Genomic DNA, 20,236 nt, shown 5'->3' with positions numbered 1-20,236 from the left:
TTAGTATAATTATAATTTAAATAAGTAAGAATATCTATTTAATTTTTTATCAAAATTATGTAATCAGTGAAAATGTTTAACCTTTAGGGAGGTAGAAGCACGATCATCATCACTCTTGTCTCTTCTGACAAATTTAAGAATTTTGGTTTTGGGATTATTTGATTTTAGCCCCAATTTCTCTTTATTGCCCCTCCTGGCTAACTGCCCCGGCCCATAGTCGCTACGGGATGTATGGGGTTCAGGATTTGTGGAGAAGAGAGACGGATGAGAACTTTAGTTTCTAGCTGAAATATGTCAAAAGTTTTATCAATTGAAGAGAACAAAGAATGGCTAGAGTTGTAAAAATGATGTCTTGCCTACTTATGTTGGTGCAAACTTGTGTTTTGTGTTTGAGTTGTATCTGATGACCAAGACATTGTCGAAATGGAAATTGAAATATTGTAGAGCTGTTGCATGTTTGATCGAATTCACAAAATAAGCTTGAGGGAGATAATTATTAAGTAATCAAGCCAAGTTTGAATTCAAAGCAAGCCAAATTTGAATTCAAAACACATCATTTTTGAATTATAAACACTCGTGTTGAGTTAGTCAAAAAATGTTATGTTTGATTATGTATGCAATGATATATAATATTTTGTTTTCTTCCCTAAACTTCACATATAAATATTCATCTATTCTTCATTTCAAAATCACACTAAAACAAAAAATCCTTTTATCTAGAATAAGTGTAAAAGTGAGATAAATGATTTAGTGTGAGATTTCTTAAGAAGTGTTTATGCTTGGAAAGAATATGATTAATGAAAAGAAAACGAGTGTTAAAATTAGATTCTTCTGAGTGAAATACTTTGTATTCGCAATTCTATTGTCTTCTTTGTTATTAATAAAGAAATGATCTTCTTGATAGGTTTGGAACGGACGTAACCCAATCTTGAGGTAAACCACTATAAATATTGGTGTCTATCTTATTCATTGTTGATATTACTTATGATGTTCCGCTTTGATGCTATCTCATTTATTTATCTGATATCCCAACACTATCATCGGATGATACGTTAACCTCACTGAACAATACCTCGTCATCACGCTTAAAGCAAACAACTCTAAAAATTATGTTGTTCTGTGCCCAGAAAATCATGCGGTAGTAAATTTGCAAGGATATCATCTAGAGGATGATACATTAACCTCATTGGGCAATACCTCGTCATCATGCTTAAAGCAAACAACTCGAAAAATTCTGTTATTCTGTGTCCAGAAAGTCACGCAGTAGTAAATTTGCAGCAAATTTCCTTCCCAGATTTTGTGTTTCTTCTAAGCAAGGGCAAAACAAGATCTAAAGAAAAGCAATGCATGGAGTAAGTAGAAAGGAAGAAGTTTGTGTACCTTAGCTCATGAAGATCTGAACAGTTTCTTTTGTAGTGTAATGTTAAAATATACACAATAGAAAATTTATAGTGAAAACAGAATTACTCATAAATCATTTTTATAATATTATCATTTTTATACCATACTTTTTAATATGATTTGATTTCTGTTCAATCAATAATCAATCATGTATACCGCCAACATACACATGCTTTAATATCGTATTTGGTAATAAATAGTTTGTCAATTGGTTTTAAGATATTTCTGGTTAACTAACTACACAAACTTTCCCCTGAAGTCCATACAATACCTAATTAATTGAAATTATAGCAAATGCTATGCAAAGATTCAACTTAATCATATAGTTGTTGAAGGCTAGCGCCTCTCGTATCGTGAGCAGTTTACTAAGGTGAGCCCAAGCACGTGCCTGGACTCCTCTTGGAAGCTTTCTTAGGCACGTTTTAAGTGTGTCCGATGAAAGCTTTTAAAAAAATTTAAATTAAGAGAAGTCAGAGTTTTGTAAACGTAAATTTTGATGACCTAAATCAAATAAGCATGCTGTTTATTAAATTGATCGATTTCTTATGTTTCTTCTGGTTTAATTAATCGATAAATTTTTTGCGTGCTCTTAAATTAATTGATTTTTTTTTGAATTGAAAAATATTTTTAATGCTACTAATAAAGATTGGGCTAAAATATTAAATTTTAAGAAAATATTTAATATTTTATTTATAGATGATGAACAATTATGACGTAAAAAATAAAGGTATTAAATTTGTGTTTTTAAGATCAAATATAAGGAAAGAAATTAATAAGGATAAATTTAAGATGGAGTTGGAGGGTAAAGTAATTTTTCATTTTCTTCGAAAAAGAAAATTGGAAAGTTCTCTGATTAATATTTGGTTGGCTGATGATCATCCTGTTGACTTGAATCGCATTCCATCCGATTTCCTCTCTCCCGACAAGCTTTTCCTCCAGATTCAACTGTTCTCCGCCGCTTGAAGGAATATTCTATTTCCACTAGACCTATTTCAGTACAGATGAACCGGAAGAGGACCGAGAGTCCGGTCTACTCCCGACAGTGGAGCGGCGGATCGAGCAGCACCGGTTCATCTTCCCCCGCTGGTTCTCCGGCTCATCCACGATCCAGACCTCCTCCGGCTGCTTCGGGGATGTCAACTATCAAGAGGACTCAAAATGTTGCCGCCAAAGCGGCGGCGGCGCGCCTTGCACAGGTGATGACAGCATCCAAGACTACAGAGGACGAGGATGACGATGATCTGGACTTTCGTTTCGGACTTCCTCCGCCTGTTTCGAGTAATAATAACGTTAGTAGGACGGACAGTAACAGTAGCAGCAACGGTTTGTCTGGAATTGCGGTTTCCAAGCCGAATAGATCTCCGTCGCCATCGGTAAAATTTGATTTACCATTCTTCTCTAGTTATTTGACGTGTTCTGACTTTATTTTGGTTGAAATTTTTGTGATGATGGCTACTGCTTAAAGTTAGGGGATCGTTTCGATCCGTTCCATGAGAGAGTTTCAAGTAATTTTTGATTTGTTACGTTTTGAATTTTCGCAATTTGATCTTGTTAACCTTAATATCTTTAGTCGTGTTGATATCTAAACGATTTGGTTATTGCTTTTGATGGGTGCTAGCTCGATATAACGAGAACTGGTTGTTTACTTGCGGTGTTTGCAGTGTAATGTGTTATTATTTGGGCATCGTCTGATATTAGTCACGTCATGGATGTTGAGAATGTGTTTTAAAATTTAACTGAAGCTGTAATTTTTGGACACCACCAGGGTTCTAACAAGAAAGTATAATCCCTTTTTTTTTATTATTTCTTTAGCATTATATTTTAACCTGTATGATATATGCTCGATCGACTGAATTTGTCATGGTTAACAAATCTACTGGTAGTGAGTACTTGTTTGCTTACGTTTTCTTAAATTGGTTTATATTTTTTTAGTTTGGTCGAAACTTTATGGATATCACTCCTGTTCGATCCACTTCCGCTGGAAGACCTTCAATATCTGTTCGTACCACAACGACCAATGCAGCACCTTTGAGCCGATCCTCATTGAAAACTCCAGTTATCATCCCTCCTATAGAACCTCCCAATAACAGACTAAGAGAAAAGCGGTAAGATCTTCATCTTTTTCTTATGCATTCATTTCAGCTAATGTTATGAAGTACAATGATTCACAATATAAGCCTCGGTTGTTTATTGATGGTATAATGGATAGTTGGATTCTTCGTCTAATAAACCTTTTTCATAGTGTAAATTAATATTTGACTCTGATCCAAGGATAACAAAAAAATTAATGATGTTGAAATATTAAATCAAATCTAATTAGAATATAAAGTTCTGCAATTTCACTGTATTATTAATAAATCGCATGTATCAATGGCGGCAGAGTGTGATTGAAACATGCAACCTATGGATACATGACCAAACATTTAGTTATTTTGTTGGCATTTTGTGTGTCATGTGGTTTGACTTTGTGCTTATTAAAAGCGTACCAAATTAGTTGCTAGTCAGTTTATTTGTGCATAGCATCAAGGCTGTGCTGGTTGATTGGTATGATTTGAGACTTCAGATTTTAATTTATAAATTTCTTCAGCGTCTCGAAATCATCTGATATCGGCACATACTGTAGGTTAACACATGATGTGGGACTTGGCCTGAAAGATTCTGGAGTTCAGCATGAGACATCTGCACTTCGTGATGAAGTATGAGTTCTAAACCAACTTCAAGTTATTCAATTTCAATTATGTGAAAGAATGCATCTTTCTGTTGCATGTTGATTCTAATGGGGCACTAGGTAGGGCTTTCTCCTGTTCTCATCGTGAGAATTACAAATGTGTAGAATGCTTTTAGTAATCCGAATCGGTTTTCAATGATGTAATGTGAAAGTTGATGTGATGCTCAAAAGTAGAGAATAAGTGTTGAATTTTTTAATAGTTGATTTTCATGAGTTAATTGATGTATTTAAATTGAAAAAAGTGAAGAAAAGTTAAAAATGTTTGATGGAAAGCCAGAGGTATTATTTGTGTTTGAAACAATGGACATGTGATATCTAATCATCAAACCTTGACTTAGTAAATTGAGTTCTTGTCTTTTATATTTTACATTCACATGGTTGAGTAGTGTTCTGGGCTGACTGAAATCTACTTAATTTGCAGCTTGACATGCTGCAAGAAGAAAATGAAATGATTCTAGATAAGGTGAGTTTACTCTCTTGTTCTTGCCTACTAAATAACCTTTAAAAATCGAAGTTTATATGCTTGCAAATTCATTTCTATCGGACAATTTTTGCCCTGCAGCTTCATCAGGCAGAAGAAAAACGTGAAGAAGCAGAAGCAAGAGCCAGAGAGTTAGAGAAACAGGTCAGAATTAAAGCAGCCCTTGTTCCTGAATTTTGAAAAATTGCTTCATCACTTGGGTTATTCATGATATAGAAACAATGCAAGTTTTTATTTAATTGATTTTACGCCGTCCTCTTTCCTGGAGCAACGTTACTGCAGATGGATTTTGATATATGTAGTTAAATTATTCGTCTTTTTTAATTATTAGTTTGCCAACCACTTATTTCCAAATTAATGTGGAATAGGTGGTTGAATACTAAACACTCCACATTTGGAGTAAACACAGTACATGTTCTATCTTTCAAGATAATTGTGTTGGACTTATATTTCTGTAGGTTGCTTCTTTTGGAGAAGGTGTTTCCTTGGAGGCTAAGTTGTTGAGCCGGTAAATTCTATTTTTCAACCACATTTTTCGTTGCACTACATTTCACTGATATGTCTGACTGTTAGCAGGAAGGAAGCTGCTCTCCGTCAGAGAGAGGTTGGCTGACCTCTCTCTCTTTTATTTGTGCCATGTTTCTATTTCATCATTCTATCAATGTGAACATATTGTATATTTACTACAGGCTAATCTCAAAGCTGCGAAGCAAACAAAGGATGGAAGAGATGAAGATATTGCTGCTCTTCGTGCAGAACTTGAGGTTGTCATATGATTCCTGGTGTTATCCTGATTCCTTGTCTGATAGTTTATGCTTCTGATGTTTCATGGACATTTCTCAGAGTATTAAAGATGAGACTGCAACAGCTGCAGAACAGTTTCGTGAAGCTGAATCAGAAGCAAAAGCGCTAAGAACTATGACTCAGAGAATGATTCTGACACATGAAGAGATGGTTTTTCTCTTAAACTTTATCTGTAGTTTCTAGTAATTTTCTGATGGTTTTCTTCCACAAATTCTGATATACATTATCGATTTGGTTTCCTTCGGTAGGAGGAGGTTGTTTTAAAGAGATGCTGGCTTGCTCGCTATTGGGGCTTAGCTGCATGTTATGGTAATTCATGTCCAACTATGTTTCAATGCCCAAAAAAATAGTTATCTAGGGGTATTTTTTGGTTTTTTATATATTTTCTGGGACATCTCGAAAGTTAAAAAATGTGTTGTGAGTGAAATATATTTATAATTTTATAATTATCTTGGGAAGTGGTAAAAAGTTGAAGTAAAATTATTGTTTCGTTTAAAAAACTCGAAACTAATATTTGTAGGTGTTGTATGATATTCTCCAGTATGAAATCAAAGGCATAAAATTGTATACTCCAGTGGATAGCTTGAGAAACCAAAGACAAGACATTCTCTTGCGATTAATTTATATAGCTGTTCTATTATCTTGTCATTTTCTTAAAGTTAAAATGGGTTGTGAAAATTTCTAATGTCTGACATTGATATATTTATTTAAAACTTGCCATGTGTAATAGCAGGCAAATGGGGATATTTGTTCATTTCCCGTAAATGTTTTCCACACCACATTCTCGATTTTTGTCTCCAAAATTCATTTAACCCATTTTCACATCCCCCTACGCTATTATTAGTTCCAGGCTTTCAGCTCAGTTTTTCATAAATCTAAAAACGTTATAACCAATATACTATTTTTTCAACTTCAAAATGCTGAATGTTATAAAAACTAAGAGTATCTAATACATAATATGATATCTTCAATAGAAAGTGCCTCTCTGAGAAATTAAAACCATACATCACATTTTTCAGTTGATCCTGAAAATAGATTTTCATGAAGTATCTTTCTGGAATGACCAGAAATAAACCAAATAAATAAAAGATGTTTGTTGATTTCCACGCTTCTATGTCCTGCAGGTATCTGTGCCGATATAGCAGCTTCAAAATATGAGCATTGGTCATCTCTGGCACCTCTGCCATTTGAGGTTGTCATTTCTGCTGGGCAGAAGGCCAGGGAGGATTCATGGGATGGTGCCAACTACTTCCATTGAATACTTTTTTGTTATTCATTTCTTTTGCTGTAATTAATTTTATTTTTCTATCTAAATGTCCTAGTATTTCATAACTAACAGTTTTTAGCTCTCCGTCCTTGAACAGGGGGAGATGACCGGAGCAAACATTCTCGTGATTTGAATGATTTATCCGGGGAAGGAAATATTGAGAGCATGTTGTCAGTTGAAATGGGGTTGAGGGAATTAGCTTCCTTGAAGGTTCTCCATCTTTTATTGATAATAATGCTATTTGGAATTTTCTTATTTCCAGTTTGATTCTGTCTTTCATTGTCAAATGCTCTAATTTTATTATATAAATCCACCATTTTACTGTTTAAAATTTAAATTAAAATTTTGGATGCAAGGATGCACACTGTTTCTGTCCTCACCCATTATGTCTTTTGAAGGTTGAGGATGCTGTTGTCCTTTCGTTGGCCCAAAACCGACGGTCAACTTTGGTTCGGCATTCCTTTTCCGGTATTTTCTACTTTGAGAGTGTGTTTTCTCATTCCTTGCAATTGTGGTACAACTAATATGTATATATTTTCTTGTGATTATTTTTGAGCTGTGATGTATCATTGAAAGATGATTAGGTTCTTGTCATGTTATTTGTAGATCCTAAATCGTCAAGTGATCCCAAGTTCATGGAGGCCTCTGGTGAGAACCTTGATTTTTTATTTTCTTCCCTTAAGAATAAAATACTTTTAGTTTATTGACTGGCTCAATGTATTTGCAGAACTTGTAGCATTCTAACCTTGTTCCCTTCGTACTTCATTGAAATTTTTGTTTTTATTTGTTTACTGGAGTAGATGTAATGATGCAAGTAGTATGGAACCTAACAGTTCCCTTCCATTTTCTGCATCACTCTCTTGAAGATTCATGTTTTGTGCTGGGACTTAAAATCTTTGACTCCTCCCACTATGATTTGGAACTACCATGACAAAACTCATATACAAGATTTCATATTTGGTTTTTACAGAATTAAGTCAAGAGGAATCTGAAGATGTTCTTTTCAAGGAGGTATGTTAGGTTGTTTGCAGTCTCTTTTTCATTGACAACTGTTCTTTCAATACTGTACCTCTAATTGACACCCTTCTATGTCCCCATAAAATGTTCTCTTGCCATCCTAAGATCCTGTAACAATGAATATTCTCAAGGTTTTGTCATTTTTCCTCATATTTTCAATATGAAGAAAATCATGAACTTAGATTTAAGTACCACTAGGAGATTCCATCCGCTGTTATGCTGTCTCAGGCAGTTTTTCTACTCGGTCTTGTAGCTCTTGAAGTGTGCATTTGTCTTTCAAAGGTAAGATCTTACTTTTCTCAGGCTTGGCTTACATATTTCTGGAGAAGGGCCTTAGTGCATGGTGTTGAGGAAGATATTGCAGAAGACAGACTGCAATTATGGATAAGCCGCAGTGGAGAGTCGCCAACTTCACATGATGCTGTTGATGGTGATTATCTATTACTCTGTTCTTTTCACTCCCGATGGGTTTTTTTTTATATATAGAAAGGAACTATTTGACTGTTTCGTAGCCAAATGAAAAGTTTGGCTTCTGAACTCAAAATCAGCCTGCCGCATCTGTTCTCTGATACAAGGTTCCACCTCGTAATATTTGCTGTCTCGCAGTTGAGAAAGGATTAACGGAGTTGAGGAAATTGGGCATTGAACAACTGCTGTGGGAGGCGTCCCGGAAGGAGATTGGCCAACCTTCATTTGCTAATAGTAAACAGGCTCCAGATTCAGATACCTCGACATGAGATGGTACATTAATTTGTCTCTTTTCTTCATCATCCTTCTTTCTCTCCCTATTTACAAGATCTCTGAATGACAGTTTTGTGGTTATTGTCCTTTTATTTTTTGTTGTTGAACCAAAGGTTCTGTGAGGTTGAGTAAAGATTTTTTGTGATAAGAGTGATTGGTACAGGAAAAACAAAATGAAATCCTTGTATTCATTTATAGACAAAGAATTGATTTTATAGATTTGTCAGTTGTTTTGAGTTTTGACAGAGTTTGAATCCGTCGTCTTTGTTCATTTTATTCTCTTGTTTGTTTTTGGTTGGCTTGATAAGTGTTTTAGAGATTGTTCAAGTGATAAAGACGTGGTTGGATTATGGATTGTGGATGGACTATAATGAGATAATTTTAGAATAAACTCATGTTTAAAGACGTATTTGAAAAGACATTTTTGGCCTGTCATTTTATTTATTTTATGAAAAATTAGTCACTTGGTTTGCACCTTTACTGTGCCTTCGTTTTTTTACTGTCACAGTGTCTCACTACTCTAGCTTTTGAACCATTAACCAACCTAATCTCTTGAAAGAACTTTATATAACTTTTGCATCTCGTAAAACAGTTTATCAATACATCTTTTCTTTTGGTGGAATTTGGGTATGCTTGCTTGTTGTCTTGTACTGATAAATAGGAGAATGGGATGGGAAAGATTTGGACTTCGTATCACGTATGTATATTCTTCCTGAAATAAATAATTAATTCTTTATTTCTGTACATTTAAGAACATCTAAATTCTTAATTAAAATCAATCAGTTGTGAGATTTCCAGTTTATCCTTTCTCTCTCTCTCTTTCTTTCTTTTTTTTTTTTTTTTTTTTTTTTTATNAGAGACAAAAATAATATCTTGGTCTGTATTTTGCTCTTTGATATCAATATTATATTTTTATTTTTATTTTTTTTTAATTTCAACAAATATTTTTGTTTTTATTTTTTTTAATTNATAATAGTGCGTGATTGTAATAGAATTGAACAAATTACATAACTTTTTCTAAGGACAAAATTAAATATATATATTTTCAGTTTATTGTTCACAGGTCGAGTTAGTAGCCAAGCTCGTGGACGTATTACTTCAACAATAACTTTTTGGCATTGACCCGAGAGGCCGAGAAATTATATCCTTCCACGAAATACGAAATTTCATCAGAGTTTCGAAGGAAAGTTATTTAGATCGAAAATTTAAAACTTACTCTTATATTTACCATATGATTAGTGTGTATCTATATCTATATCTATATTAAGAATCTCTATAATAGAGACAAAAATAATATCTTGGTCTGTATTTTGCTCTTTGATATCAATATTATATTTTTATTTTTATTTTTTTTTAATTTCAACAAATATTTTTGTTTTTATTTTTTTTAATTACAACAATTCAAATAACATTTTAGTCCTTCGATAATATTTCGAATTTCAATTAAGTCCTTCGATAATTATTAAAAAAATGTACACACACCGCGTGTGTATAGTAGTTAGTAGATATATTGAGTTTACGAGATGGTTGGACAAATCAGCACGAATGTTGCACCCCAGGTGTTGAAAGTCGGTAAAAAGCATTATTAGTTTACACACTGACAAGAGTGGCTTGTGACATGAAAGATTTTTTTGACCGTGACAAGAATCTATGATTAGTTTTGAAGAAATTTACGAATAAACAATTTCATCGAAATCTTTCAGAGTGTCCATGTCACTCATGCCAGAGTATAAGTTAGTGATAATTTTGGCGGGAAATTGGTCTTCAGTTTTCAGCCGTCGATTTCTTTTGTGTTCAGTCCCTGAGTATTTTTTTAGTACCACATTTCCACATGAAGTGTACCACATTTTGTATGACATAGTACCACAATTTTGTGGGTAGGGAGTGAACCCAAAAAAATATTTTGATTATGGATTTTTCACCAACTTCTACCAATTTTGGCTCACTTTCGACATTTAGGACGAAGCATTCGGGTTGTTTTGCCTTAGCATGACGCTTGTATTGACAAATTGTTTTTTCTCTTACTACTAATATGTTTCTGTTCACAAATTGTCTTCTACCACAAAATTTTGACATTAGTGTGAAATATGTTATAAGCTCGGCGTTTTACAAGTTATAATAATTGTCTTTTTACAACTTATAATAAAATTTAGAAATACCATAAAAATTTCAAAGAAATATGTTATAAGCTCGTCGTTTTACAAGTTATAATAAGTTATAATAAAATTTAGAAATAACATAAAAATTCCGAAGAGGAGTAAAATGCATCAATATTAAATTACAATTTTATGAAAGTAAAACTATATTATTACTATGAGACATCACATGCTTGTCATGAGTTGATTTTTTTTTCTTTTTTATTTCATAATTTCAAATTATAATGTGCCTCATTAATTTTACAATTATGGTAGACCCAAATCTCATTCATTACTTTTTAGAATTATGTTATTAAATCAAATAAATAATAAAAAAAATACTGCACAACCATAGTACAAATAATATGGTAACCAATTATGTGATAGAGTTAAATAAAATATGTTTCTAAATTATAGTATTATACCAATCAAGATTATCTTTTTGGATTTTCGTTGTGCATTTATTAATTTATTATATTATTTTTCATTAAAAAAAACTTATTGTATATGCACAATATATAAAACAATGGCTCGAGTTATGAATAATTAAATAAATAAAATAAAGATTGTTCGGGTTTACCGTTTGATCGTCTGTAACAGCTCCGCGTTAATCTGCGCCAGTGCCACTCAACCTCCCGTCCACCTCCTATTTCGGGTAGCCGGGAAATCAAGCTATGTTCCGAACCGTAATCTTCCCCTAAATGCAACCAACCTAGACCAGAAAGCTAAAAACATTAAAATGGCTGCGAATCAAGGAGAAGATTCATGCTTTTCTCAAGTACGCTGTCTCTTTATCTTTCCACCTTAAATTCCAAAAACTAGGAATCGTTTCGGCCCGGAATTTCGCTGCATTTTTCGATTTTATTTACATCTCGTCTTTATGCTAACGATTTTTAGTTTAGGGTATTTCTGCGTTATGCATTCATGTTTTTGTTCTGTTAATGCAGAAGGACAACGAAGAGAAGGACTTTGATATTGGAAATGATGCGTTGGAAGCTCCATTGCCGCTCACAGCCACTTCAAGGGTCTGTCGTTTCGCCTATAATTTTCTTTCTTTTTTCTTTTTGGCTTTATAATGCTAAGAAAAAGGTGTACATAAATATGTGTGTCTGTGTTGTACTTATATGTGTGTATATATATGTGATCTCAAAAGTGAGATTAAAGTTGAGTATGTTGGGGAAATGCAGGTTTTGTATATGTTGGGGGACATTACAGCCGGACCCGCTTATCGGTTTGCGCAGTGGCTGGAATTGGTCCGTAAACGGAGCAGCAAGTATCCGGCCTCAGGCTTCCCCCATCGACCTCACAGCACTCAGGGCATGTCTGTTTGGTTGGTGGTTGTATATATTTTATGTTGTCAATGCTTTGTAAAAATGTGGCTCTGATTTTTTCACGTTGACAAATTTCATATACATTGTTATGCTGATCGGACTTGCTACTTGCTGAGTTGAATGGTCTTATTTTAAATTGCATACAGATACTTTTAAATAAAACCACCAGCAGCTAGGTTGGTGGTTTTTCATGAGCCTGACTTGTAGATTAAAAGGATAGAATTGAATAGATAAGTCCTGCGGTGAAACGATATATTTTCATTTTTCAATGAGAGTTAAGAAAGATACATGCCAATTTAAGGTTCTAAACCAAGTTACGCGGTGTTAGATAACAAACAGTCTGAAATTGGAATCTCAAGTCTGTCACTGTGAGGATTCCTTTCAAGGAATGATGTAAAAGGCTCTGATCCCATAGACCAGAGCTATGAGCTGTGCAATCAGAGTAAGCTAGAAAATCTGCGATTTTGTATCCTTCGAAAATCTACCATATTTGTACCTCCGCGATTGACAAAAGAGACTGAATTTCCCTGAAATAATCATCTGAGTTTCTGGTGACCAGGATCTGAATGACTTATTAAGTTGATGGACTAGATGATTGGGAATCCACTTGTTACAAAATGGATTGAATCTACTTTATTTGCACATATTATGTCTTATCAAATGGCAAATAGTAACGTGTATAAATTGCTGGCTATTCCAGAATATTCCTGAAATGCACGTGGTAACATTTTTTGTCCCTAAGAATAATTCCTGCATATGTTTCGTCTTGATTTCTTCTGTCGCGTCACCAGTATTGAGTTTTGTCGATCCATAAATATGTTTCTGCCAATTTATTTAAGTTGGTGTTACGAAAGGTTTTTGCATATATTCAATCTGTTATCTAGGAACTTGTCACCTCTAAGTTCGTAGAAACTAAGTAGATCTTCTTTTCAAGTGTAGATGTGTCTTCCAACATTCTGTTAGCCAAGAACTCATTATGCTTGGCACTGTCAAACTGCATATACCTACATACATCAACCAAACTCCTTTTTCATGATATTGCTAACTAAATCCTAGAAACGAAAGTATTGGGTGCAATAATTGTTTATGTTGCATGTTGGATGGAACAACAGAAACACATTGTACGATTTAAAATAATTTAAGTTGCACTGTTACCACTAGCTATAGCTTTTGGTAACACGTCAAGAGCTCGGTCTTACAATTGGTATCAGAGCCAAGGTCACGGTTCGATGGTCATTGATTGCAAAAAGTGTAATTATTGATATCGTTTGGTGTAATAATGTTTTTGCTGTGTAGAACAATCGAAACATGATGCTTAAACTGATGTATGGTTTAAAAGATTTGAGTTTCAGCGTTATCACCAGCTATAGTTTTTGGTAAAGCAGCAAGAGGTCGGTCTTACGGAAAGTTTTTCCTATGACTTTTGAACAAAGGACACCCAAATAATCATAGGAAGAAATTTATTTACAAACTAGTGGGGGGAGCAGTCAAATTGGTGGAGCTGAGAGACATTGTTTCCAGCGACAATATACTTTTAATATCATCGATCGATCGATCGATTGATTGATTGACCATACGGTCATACACATTCGCATAACAGAGAAGCAAGTCTTTAAGCTTTGTTATGCTTCTGGAGAATCCAGGCTGGAGATTATCATACGGCTAGCAGCATAAAGTTGCATCTATGGACCGAGTCATGAAATTTTTTAGGTCTCTAGAAAGAGAGTCTGCCACCAATGCAAATAAAAATACAAATTTAGTTTCTCCTTGTTTTGGACCTCATCTTTCACTGGGAAAAAACTAGTATTCTTAATGTTAATAAAAACCGAAGGAATGTCTTGGAAATGTGTTTTGATTTGAATTTGATGCATTGAGTACAAAAACCAAAAAGCTGGAGACCTTCAACAAGAATTACGTCCAAGAGCTAATATAAGTTCTGATTATTTCTGGTTTTTTGGTCTAAATGGTGTGCACAACCACTTTAGCCAAAAGGATGTCATCATTGATTTGTCTTCCTTTTACAAACCACCATGTGCTTTATGGAAATAAGCGGCTTTCTCAATGATAATGTCACCAGTAATCTTTTGAATCAGATGGAATCTTCTCAACATTTATTTGGACTGCTGGTGAAATTTTGGCTTCTTCAATTGCACAATGACTTGTGTTGTCTGAGTATGCCAGAGCTGGGCAGTAGCATCCGGAAGTAAACCAAATTCATGGATGAATTCCGCATTCAAATGATTGCCTTTGTATATACTATATATATTCAGGATTAGTGGTGATTCGGTGAAACCCATAGCACTGCCTTGCCTGGAACGCTTTCAAGAGAAGAAGCCTATCATTTAGTGTAAAATTTTGGATATCAATTTTGGACTCTACATTCGATTGAAATGCAAATATCTAGAGCGCTTTAATTTCAATTCTCCACAACCATAAATCATAAATGAATCCTTAGTTCTTCTTACGTAGGTAATGATATTTGAGCCTTTCGGTAATCTTCACCAGTGTCTTAATGATAACAACTTGCAAGGCTGAGAGTATATACAACATGAGACCATAGAATTCGGAAAACTTTGGTTAGTCTGACACAAAAAAGCTTGGAAATGAATCCATAATATATATCATTGCTTTTGTATGATAAAAGTTGTTTTTTTCCTGTGCTTACTATTAACTATTTTGCTTCAGTTCGGGAGGAAATGATCTCGATCTAAAGACTTGCCCACCTTCTGAGCAAACTGCAGAAATAAGTTTATGGGAAAGACTTGGTAAAGCTGGCATGTTAGACATCAAATCAAGCTCCTTCTCCTGGACAACACTTTCTTCTCTTCACCGCACAGAGCACAGTGGAAGTGGTGAGCATTCTGAGGATGAGATGAATAAAGCACTGGAGGTTTGACAGAGAACTTTAATGCATTGATAGATAATGTTGTGCCTTTTTTTTTGTCTTTATGTGACTTTGATATTGTAATTGCTTCAATGATTAAACTGATGTATGAGAAATTAATGCGACAAAATATCATGTTTTTCGGGGGAGAGATACTATTTCATCAATCAAGTTTGTCGATGTAATATTCCCTGTAAAGTAAAGATGCTCAGCCACAGTAATAATCACACAATATATGCAATTTTGTCCTTAATGTGTTGGTATGTGAAAGAACCGGATTTCTAATTTCTCCATGCATGACGTGTGTTTTCCTTGTACCCTTTTCTTTCAAGTGTGCTAGAGCTTATATTTTCATTGTTTAGAAGTCTTCACTTCTCCTTCTACATGCATGCTTGTCGAATATAGAGTAAAGCATTTGCTAAACTTAAAAGTTTTGCGGAAAGCATTTGATTTTTATTTATTTTTTTTACATTTAAACATGTTATCTAATTCTAATTTTGAATTTGGATTCTTATGCCAGTACAGGTTACTGTTAATTCTGGCGGTGTTGTTTTTTTCGCTTTATTCAACCAACCCGAAAATGACGAGCATTGTTCGAAAGAAGCTGCAGTTGTTATAAAGTTCTCATCATCAAGGATGGCCACTCAGTCTGAACTGCTTGGTTATGAATTTGCAAAATGGCTAGGCGTCCAGACCCCACAGGTTGTATCTCCACGCTTTGACAGTTGCTTGTTAATACACATTAGGTCTAAACTTAATTTTGAAAATTTGTACACTGCTTTTCAGGCTAGAGTCATTCACAATGTGAGTTCTGAGTGGCTGCAAATCAAGGAGGCTGCAGAAAAAGCAAAAGACGCTGCTATTATTCAAGGGAATGAACTTGCTGAAATGACTTGTTCAGAACTCCTGGAAGCTCTTGAGCTCAGTCGCTGCCTTTTACTTATGAAGTACGTATTGAAAATTTTATCATTGCAAGTAATTGCATTAGCAGAAGGCGTACTGCATAGGAAGGCACCGGAATTTCAGCAATTTATGCTAGACCACAATTAGACCTTTTGCCTGATCCAATCTGTCTCTGGTGTTATGCACCTACTTCTGTTGGTCCACCAAATTCCTTGCATGGTCATTGACATCAGGCCAAAAACATTAGCAGCAGTAAGATAGTATATCGGTACCGCTTAAGAAGTCAAAATATCAAAATATGATGCAGATGTGTTTCAAATTCCTTGCATAGGTCATTATCATCAGACCAAAAAATAGTGGTCATAAGAGAGAATCTTGGTACTTTTACAAAAGACTGCATATCAAAATCTGATGCAGATATTTTTCATGTAGAAAGATAGCTATGCTTGTGTGATTACTTTATAAAGGAGAAAGCACTCACCTATGAAGCTGATATTTTATAAGCGCTTGATTTATTTCTCCAAATAATCTTCACATTACAGCTATGTTCATGGGTCTCCTCTATTGGAAAGCTCGAATGCATTTGAATCACAGGAAGCTGCAGGAAAAACAGCTGCAGCTCTAGGCAGGATTTTAATGTTAGACCTTGTCATAAGAAATGAAGATCGTCTTCCTTGTCGCCATCTAAGGTGGCGTGGGAACTATGCAAATTTACTATTGGCTGAAAAATTAACTAGTGCAAATAATGACGCACTAGAGGTTGCTTTTGATTCTGCAATCAAAAGATATAGACCTAAAGTTATCCGGGCACTTAAAAAAGAAATTAGAGCAACTTCTGTTGACAGTGTATTTAACCTTTCTCATCCAGGATTGGTATCTCAGGGTTCTGATGTTTCTAATACAGCAGAATCCACAACGAGTCTCACTTTGAATGAGTCAACTAGCTCTGATTTACATATTGTGGCAATAGATAATGTAGTGCCTCGTAGACCCCCAGCAGGGAAACGTGCAAATGATCAAGCAAATTATCCGAAGCTCATTGAGCTACTTCTTAACAGTTCTGAGTATGCGTCACAACTATTGCATGAAATTACTGGAGGAAAACTTAAATCTTCACAGCTAGTTACTGATGCAAATGATTTCTGTGGGATTGAGATAAATTCAGCCATCCACGAATTCAGAAGTGGATTTCGAGCAGCACTCAGGGACTTGCAGGGATTTCACATGTTCCTTCTTACCCTTCACCAGAAACTAGATGGCCTCTTACGGGCTTTTCTCAATGTACTTAATAGATCTTCTGGGGATCTTGATAAAGAGGATCCGGCGGTTCCTGAATCTCCACCACAGGCTAAAGGGACTGAGGTCCCTTGTCCATCTTTACGAAGCAGGGATTGGATCCTTGGCGAGGACAATTTGGATTTGAACGACTCAGAAACACAGAAAACAGCCCTTAGGATTCCATCTTCAGGATCTAAAGAAATTTCAGACACTTGTTCTCCAATCTCACGTGATTGCTCTTATGGGAAGTTAAGCAAGGGAAGCGGTGAACCGTTGCATAGCTTGAGGTTGACGGCAAAGATTCGTGACTTTCACCGATTTGCGAAGGTTGTCATATGTATTCATAGAAGTTAGTGTTACCTAAAAAAAGAATTTAATGTTTCTATGCTCTGTTCATTACAAATAGTTTTAGATTGTTTGGTAGTTAAGCAACATGTTGCCTTAATTGGTTGCAACTGATGTTCCAGTATGTTACATCCATATCTGTACAGTTGCTCAAATTTAAGTCTTGTTAATGTCATCCACTGGTATACTGGCAGGCCAATTTCTTATCTTGATTATACTTTGAACTCTGATGTGTTCTGTTAACCTCTTCCTCTAATATACTGGCCGACCAATTTAATCATTTGTCTATTTCAGATTTGACTAGAGATTGGAAATTTGTATGGGCATGAACTAGTAGGGCAGTACTGTCATAGTTGTGCTACTTCTCGTTCTGTGGATTACTCATCCGCTATTATTGTAAAACTTTATCTATCAATAAATTCTAGTTTCGTATCAAAAAAAAAAAATTTTGGACTCCGTTACATTCCATTATGTGTGTAGTTATATTAAACATGTTTCTATAACTATGTTATTGTTGAACCATGAAGAGACATGGATTATATTTTAGAATGTTTTAACGGCGTAACTGTTTTCTGTGGATACAATTTATCAAATAATAAGTTTAGGAAATATGCGGAATGAGATTGTTAGTAGCATCAATTCTTTTAATAATTCAATTTATCTTGAATTATTATTTGTTTTAATCACAATTTCCTTTTTGCGGTTTATTTTCCAGGTTGATACAGAGTCAAGCAAAGAACTACAGCAATGGAATGATATGCTTAAAAACGATGCAGTTAAATTGTGCCAGGAGAATAACTTCATCACTGGGTTTTTTGAAGGCAGTGATAATAATTGTGTGGTGGATGCTTATGAGTTGAAGGTGATAACTGCATTCCGGCATGCCATATTTTGAGACAACTTAGGTAGTATGCTTTGGTTTCTGTCATGGAATGACCAAGTTTCTTTTTTTAAAAATACTTAAAATTCAGGTGAGGTTAGAGCACATTCTTGAGAGGATAGGACTGATATCTGACTCAGCAAATACAGAAAAGCCATCAGCTATCTCTGCTACTTTGTTCATTGGTGGGGCACTTGCTGCTCGATCTGTGTACACCCTGCAGCATTTAGGGATTGCACATATTTTATGTTTGTGCTCCAATGAAATTGGACAATCTGATTCTCAGTTTCCTGAGTTATTCGAGTACCGAAATTTTTCAGTATGTATTTTACAGAATTTGCAGCCTTTTGCTCCACTTTTATATACCTTCCAATTTCTTTTAGGCTGCATTTGGATGGAAGTATTTAGATTTCTAATGGTTAATTCAAATCCACACTAACTGTTTGGGTAATTCTTAAATCTATAGATTTTAAATTGCAACATTCTTCAATTTATGTTTTTAACCAAAATAGGGAATTTGAAATTCTCAATTGTAGGAGTGATTTCAACTTGCTTTTTAAACTCATTCAAATAAAATGCTTCCACCCAAATGCAACCTTACTAAATTCTGCTTCGCTGAAAAATTTCCTTGACTTGTTTGGTGATCATGATTTCGTCTATGTACAGATATATGACCTTGAAGATGCTAACATCAGGGATATCTTTCAAGAAGCACATGATTTTATAGATCGTGTGGAACAAATTGGTGGCAAGGTTCTGGTACATTGCTTTGAAGGGAAGAGTAGGAGTGCTACTCTAGTTCTTGCTTATCTAATGCTCAGGAAGTAAGTGTGGACTGATCTTTCTAGTATTTTATCATCTAAGTGGCATGTCTGCTTAATTCGTGATGCACGAAGAGGGAGAACCTGTGTCCCAACATGGCCTGAATTCTGTTGATTATTTTTCATGGGAAATAGAAGCGATGAGGTGATGGGTGATGGTTTACTGCCACCAGAAATGACCTGTAATAGGAGAAGCGGGTGGAGGATTTCAAGGATAAACCAAATTGTTGTTGTCTCGTCTTACCTTTCTATTACTTTTTCATGTTTAAGTTTTAACTGAATGCAAATCTATAGCATTAATAACATTTTTTCCGGTGTTGAGCAAGGAATAGGAAGATCTGGTCTGGTTGTCCCTTGAGGAAAAAGATTTAACCTCCGCGGTTCTTTCCAATGCAGAAACTTCACTTTACTGGAAGCCTGGAATGCCCTGAAACGAGTTCATCGTAGAGCCCAGCCCAATGATGGTTTTGCGAGGATTCTTTTGGACCTAGATCAGAAGTTGCATGGAAGAGTTTCTATGGAATGGCAACAGCGTAGGCCTACGATGAAGGTTTGCCCTATATGCGGAAAAAATGCTGGTTTAAGCAGCAGTTCTTTAAAGCTTCATTTGCAAAAAGCTCACAGAAAACTATCATCAGGCAGCGTGGACAGTGCCATGACTATGGAAATACAGAAGGCATTGGATGCACTCAAAATAAGTCGAGGCGGTAGTGTCAGCCCCACCCAAAGACAAACTCATTCCATGATTGATGAATAACTGCTGCTTTTGGTGCACCTGCGAGGTATTTTAATGGCAGTCCAATTAAATTTCCTTTCCATTATTTTTTGGCTGCCTGATACTGGTAACTATTTTCCAGGAATTCCAAATAACGTATCTGTGGAATGTTCATGATACGAACCATTTCAAGAAGGCGAACATACACAGGTACTGAATATTGAGGTTTCAGTGATCCAATTGTATATGTTTTAAGGTTAAATTTTGTGGCTTATTCATTGGTTGTGTAGTGAAAAAATTCCATTTGATTTATTGTAGAAACCATGAGTTGTAAATGTATTTACTGTGTTTATATAAAATAAGACGTAGCTCTTGCTCTTATTTTTTTGGATACACGTAGCTCTTGCTTTTGAAATACTGAAGTAAGTTACAATATACCACTCAAATAACCTCATGTCTGGTTTATTCTTCTCTCCTGGTATTAGATTTAAATTTAAGATTTATT

The 20,236-nt window shown here is 35.0% G+C and overlaps 2 protein-coding genes across 10 annotated transcripts; both read left to right on the top strand.

The window, feature by feature from the left end:
- The first annotated feature begins 2,210 nt into the window (after positions 1-2,210).
- LOC140957097 (coiled-coil domain-containing protein SCD2-like) lies at positions 2,211-9,705 on the top strand. 4 transcript variants are annotated; one of them, XM_073414207.1, is made up of 18 exons: positions 2,213-2,774; positions 3,334-3,506; positions 4,025-4,097; positions 4,551-4,592; positions 4,692-4,754; positions 5,069-5,118; positions 5,187-5,214; positions 5,300-5,374; positions 5,454-5,564; positions 5,663-5,723; positions 6,539-6,652; positions 6,779-6,891; positions 7,080-7,149; positions 7,288-7,329; positions 7,652-7,692; positions 8,002-8,128; positions 8,305-8,439; positions 9,503-9,705. In XM_073414207.1, the coding sequence occupies exons 1-17, from the start codon at positions 2,403-2,405 to the stop codon at positions 8,433-8,435; spliced, it is 1,686 nt and encodes a 561-aa protein (XP_073270308.1). In that variant the 5' UTR covers positions 2,213-2,402; the 3' UTR covers positions 8,436-8,439; positions 9,503-9,705. The 4 variants fall into 4 exon arrangements, with proteins under 4 accessions (XP_073270309.1, XP_073270308.1, XP_073270307.1 ...); XM_073414206.1 differs by having other exon boundaries at positions 9,489-9,705; XM_073414205.1 differs by lacking the exon at positions 9,503-9,705 and having other exon boundaries at positions 2,214-2,774; positions 8,305-8,672.
- A 1,436-nt stretch (positions 9,706-11,141) lies between these two features.
- LOC140957145 (dual specificity protein phosphatase PHS1-like) lies at positions 11,142-20,112 on the top strand. 6 transcript variants are annotated; one of them, XR_012171591.1, is made up of 13 exons: positions 11,142-11,352; positions 11,522-11,599; positions 11,762-11,904; positions 14,591-14,795; positions 15,315-15,491; positions 15,576-15,736; positions 16,235-17,297; positions 18,031-18,177; positions 18,287-18,514; positions 18,862-19,019; positions 19,413-19,566; positions 19,655-19,798; positions 19,874-20,112. XR_012171591.1 is itself a non-coding variant. In XM_073414275.1 (12 exons), the coding sequence occupies exons 1-11, from the start codon at positions 11,314-11,316 to the stop codon at positions 19,771-19,773; spliced, it is 2,751 nt and encodes a 916-aa protein (XP_073270376.1). In that variant the 5' UTR covers positions 11,142-11,313; the 3' UTR covers positions 19,774-19,798; positions 19,874-20,112. The 6 variants fall into 6 exon arrangements, 3 of the variants coding, with proteins under 3 accessions (XP_073270376.1, XP_073270377.1, XP_073270375.1); XR_012171590.1 differs by having other exon boundaries at positions 19,413-19,798; positions 19,874-19,905; positions 19,963-20,112; XM_073414275.1 differs by having other exon boundaries at positions 11,762-11,895; positions 19,413-19,798.
- The last annotated feature ends 124 nt before the right edge of the window (positions 20,113-20,236 follow it).

Source organism: Primulina huaijiensis, chromosome 14, assembly GCF_012295235.1.
Source record: "Primulina huaijiensis isolate GDHJ02 chromosome 14, ASM1229523v2, whole genome shotgun sequence".
Lineage (NCBI taxonomy): Eukaryota > Viridiplantae > Streptophyta > Magnoliopsida > Lamiales > Gesneriaceae > Primulina > Primulina huaijiensis.
This window is presented reverse-complemented; position numbering and strand designations above follow the sequence as displayed.

Excerpts from the sequence above, each read along its gene's own strand:
- LOC140957097 (XM_073414207.1), top strand. The coding sequence starts at position 2,403 with ATGAACCGGAAGAGGACCGAGAGTCCGGTCTACTCCCGACAGTGGAGC. Across the intron at positions 4,593-4,691 it reads ATGAAATGATTCTAGATAAG|CTTCATCAGGCAGAAGAAAA; the intron begins GTGAGTTTACTC and ends TTTGCCCTGCAG. Across the intron at positions 7,330-7,651 it reads CAAGTTCATGGAGGCCTCTG|AATTAAGTCAAGAGGAATCT; the intron begins GTGAGAACCTTG and ends TGGTTTTTACAG.
- LOC140957145 (XM_073414274.1), top strand. The coding sequence starts at position 11,314 with ATGGCTGCGAATCAAGGAGAAGATTCATGCTTTTCTCAA. Across the intron at positions 11,353-11,521 it reads AAGATTCATGCTTTTCTCAA|AAGGACAACGAAGAGAAGGA; the intron begins GTACGCTGTCTC and ends CTGTTAATGCAG. Across the intron at positions 19,020-19,412 it reads GCTTATCTAATGCTCAGGAA|AAACTTCACTTTACTGGAAG; the intron begins GTAAGTGTGGAC and ends TTTCCAATGCAG.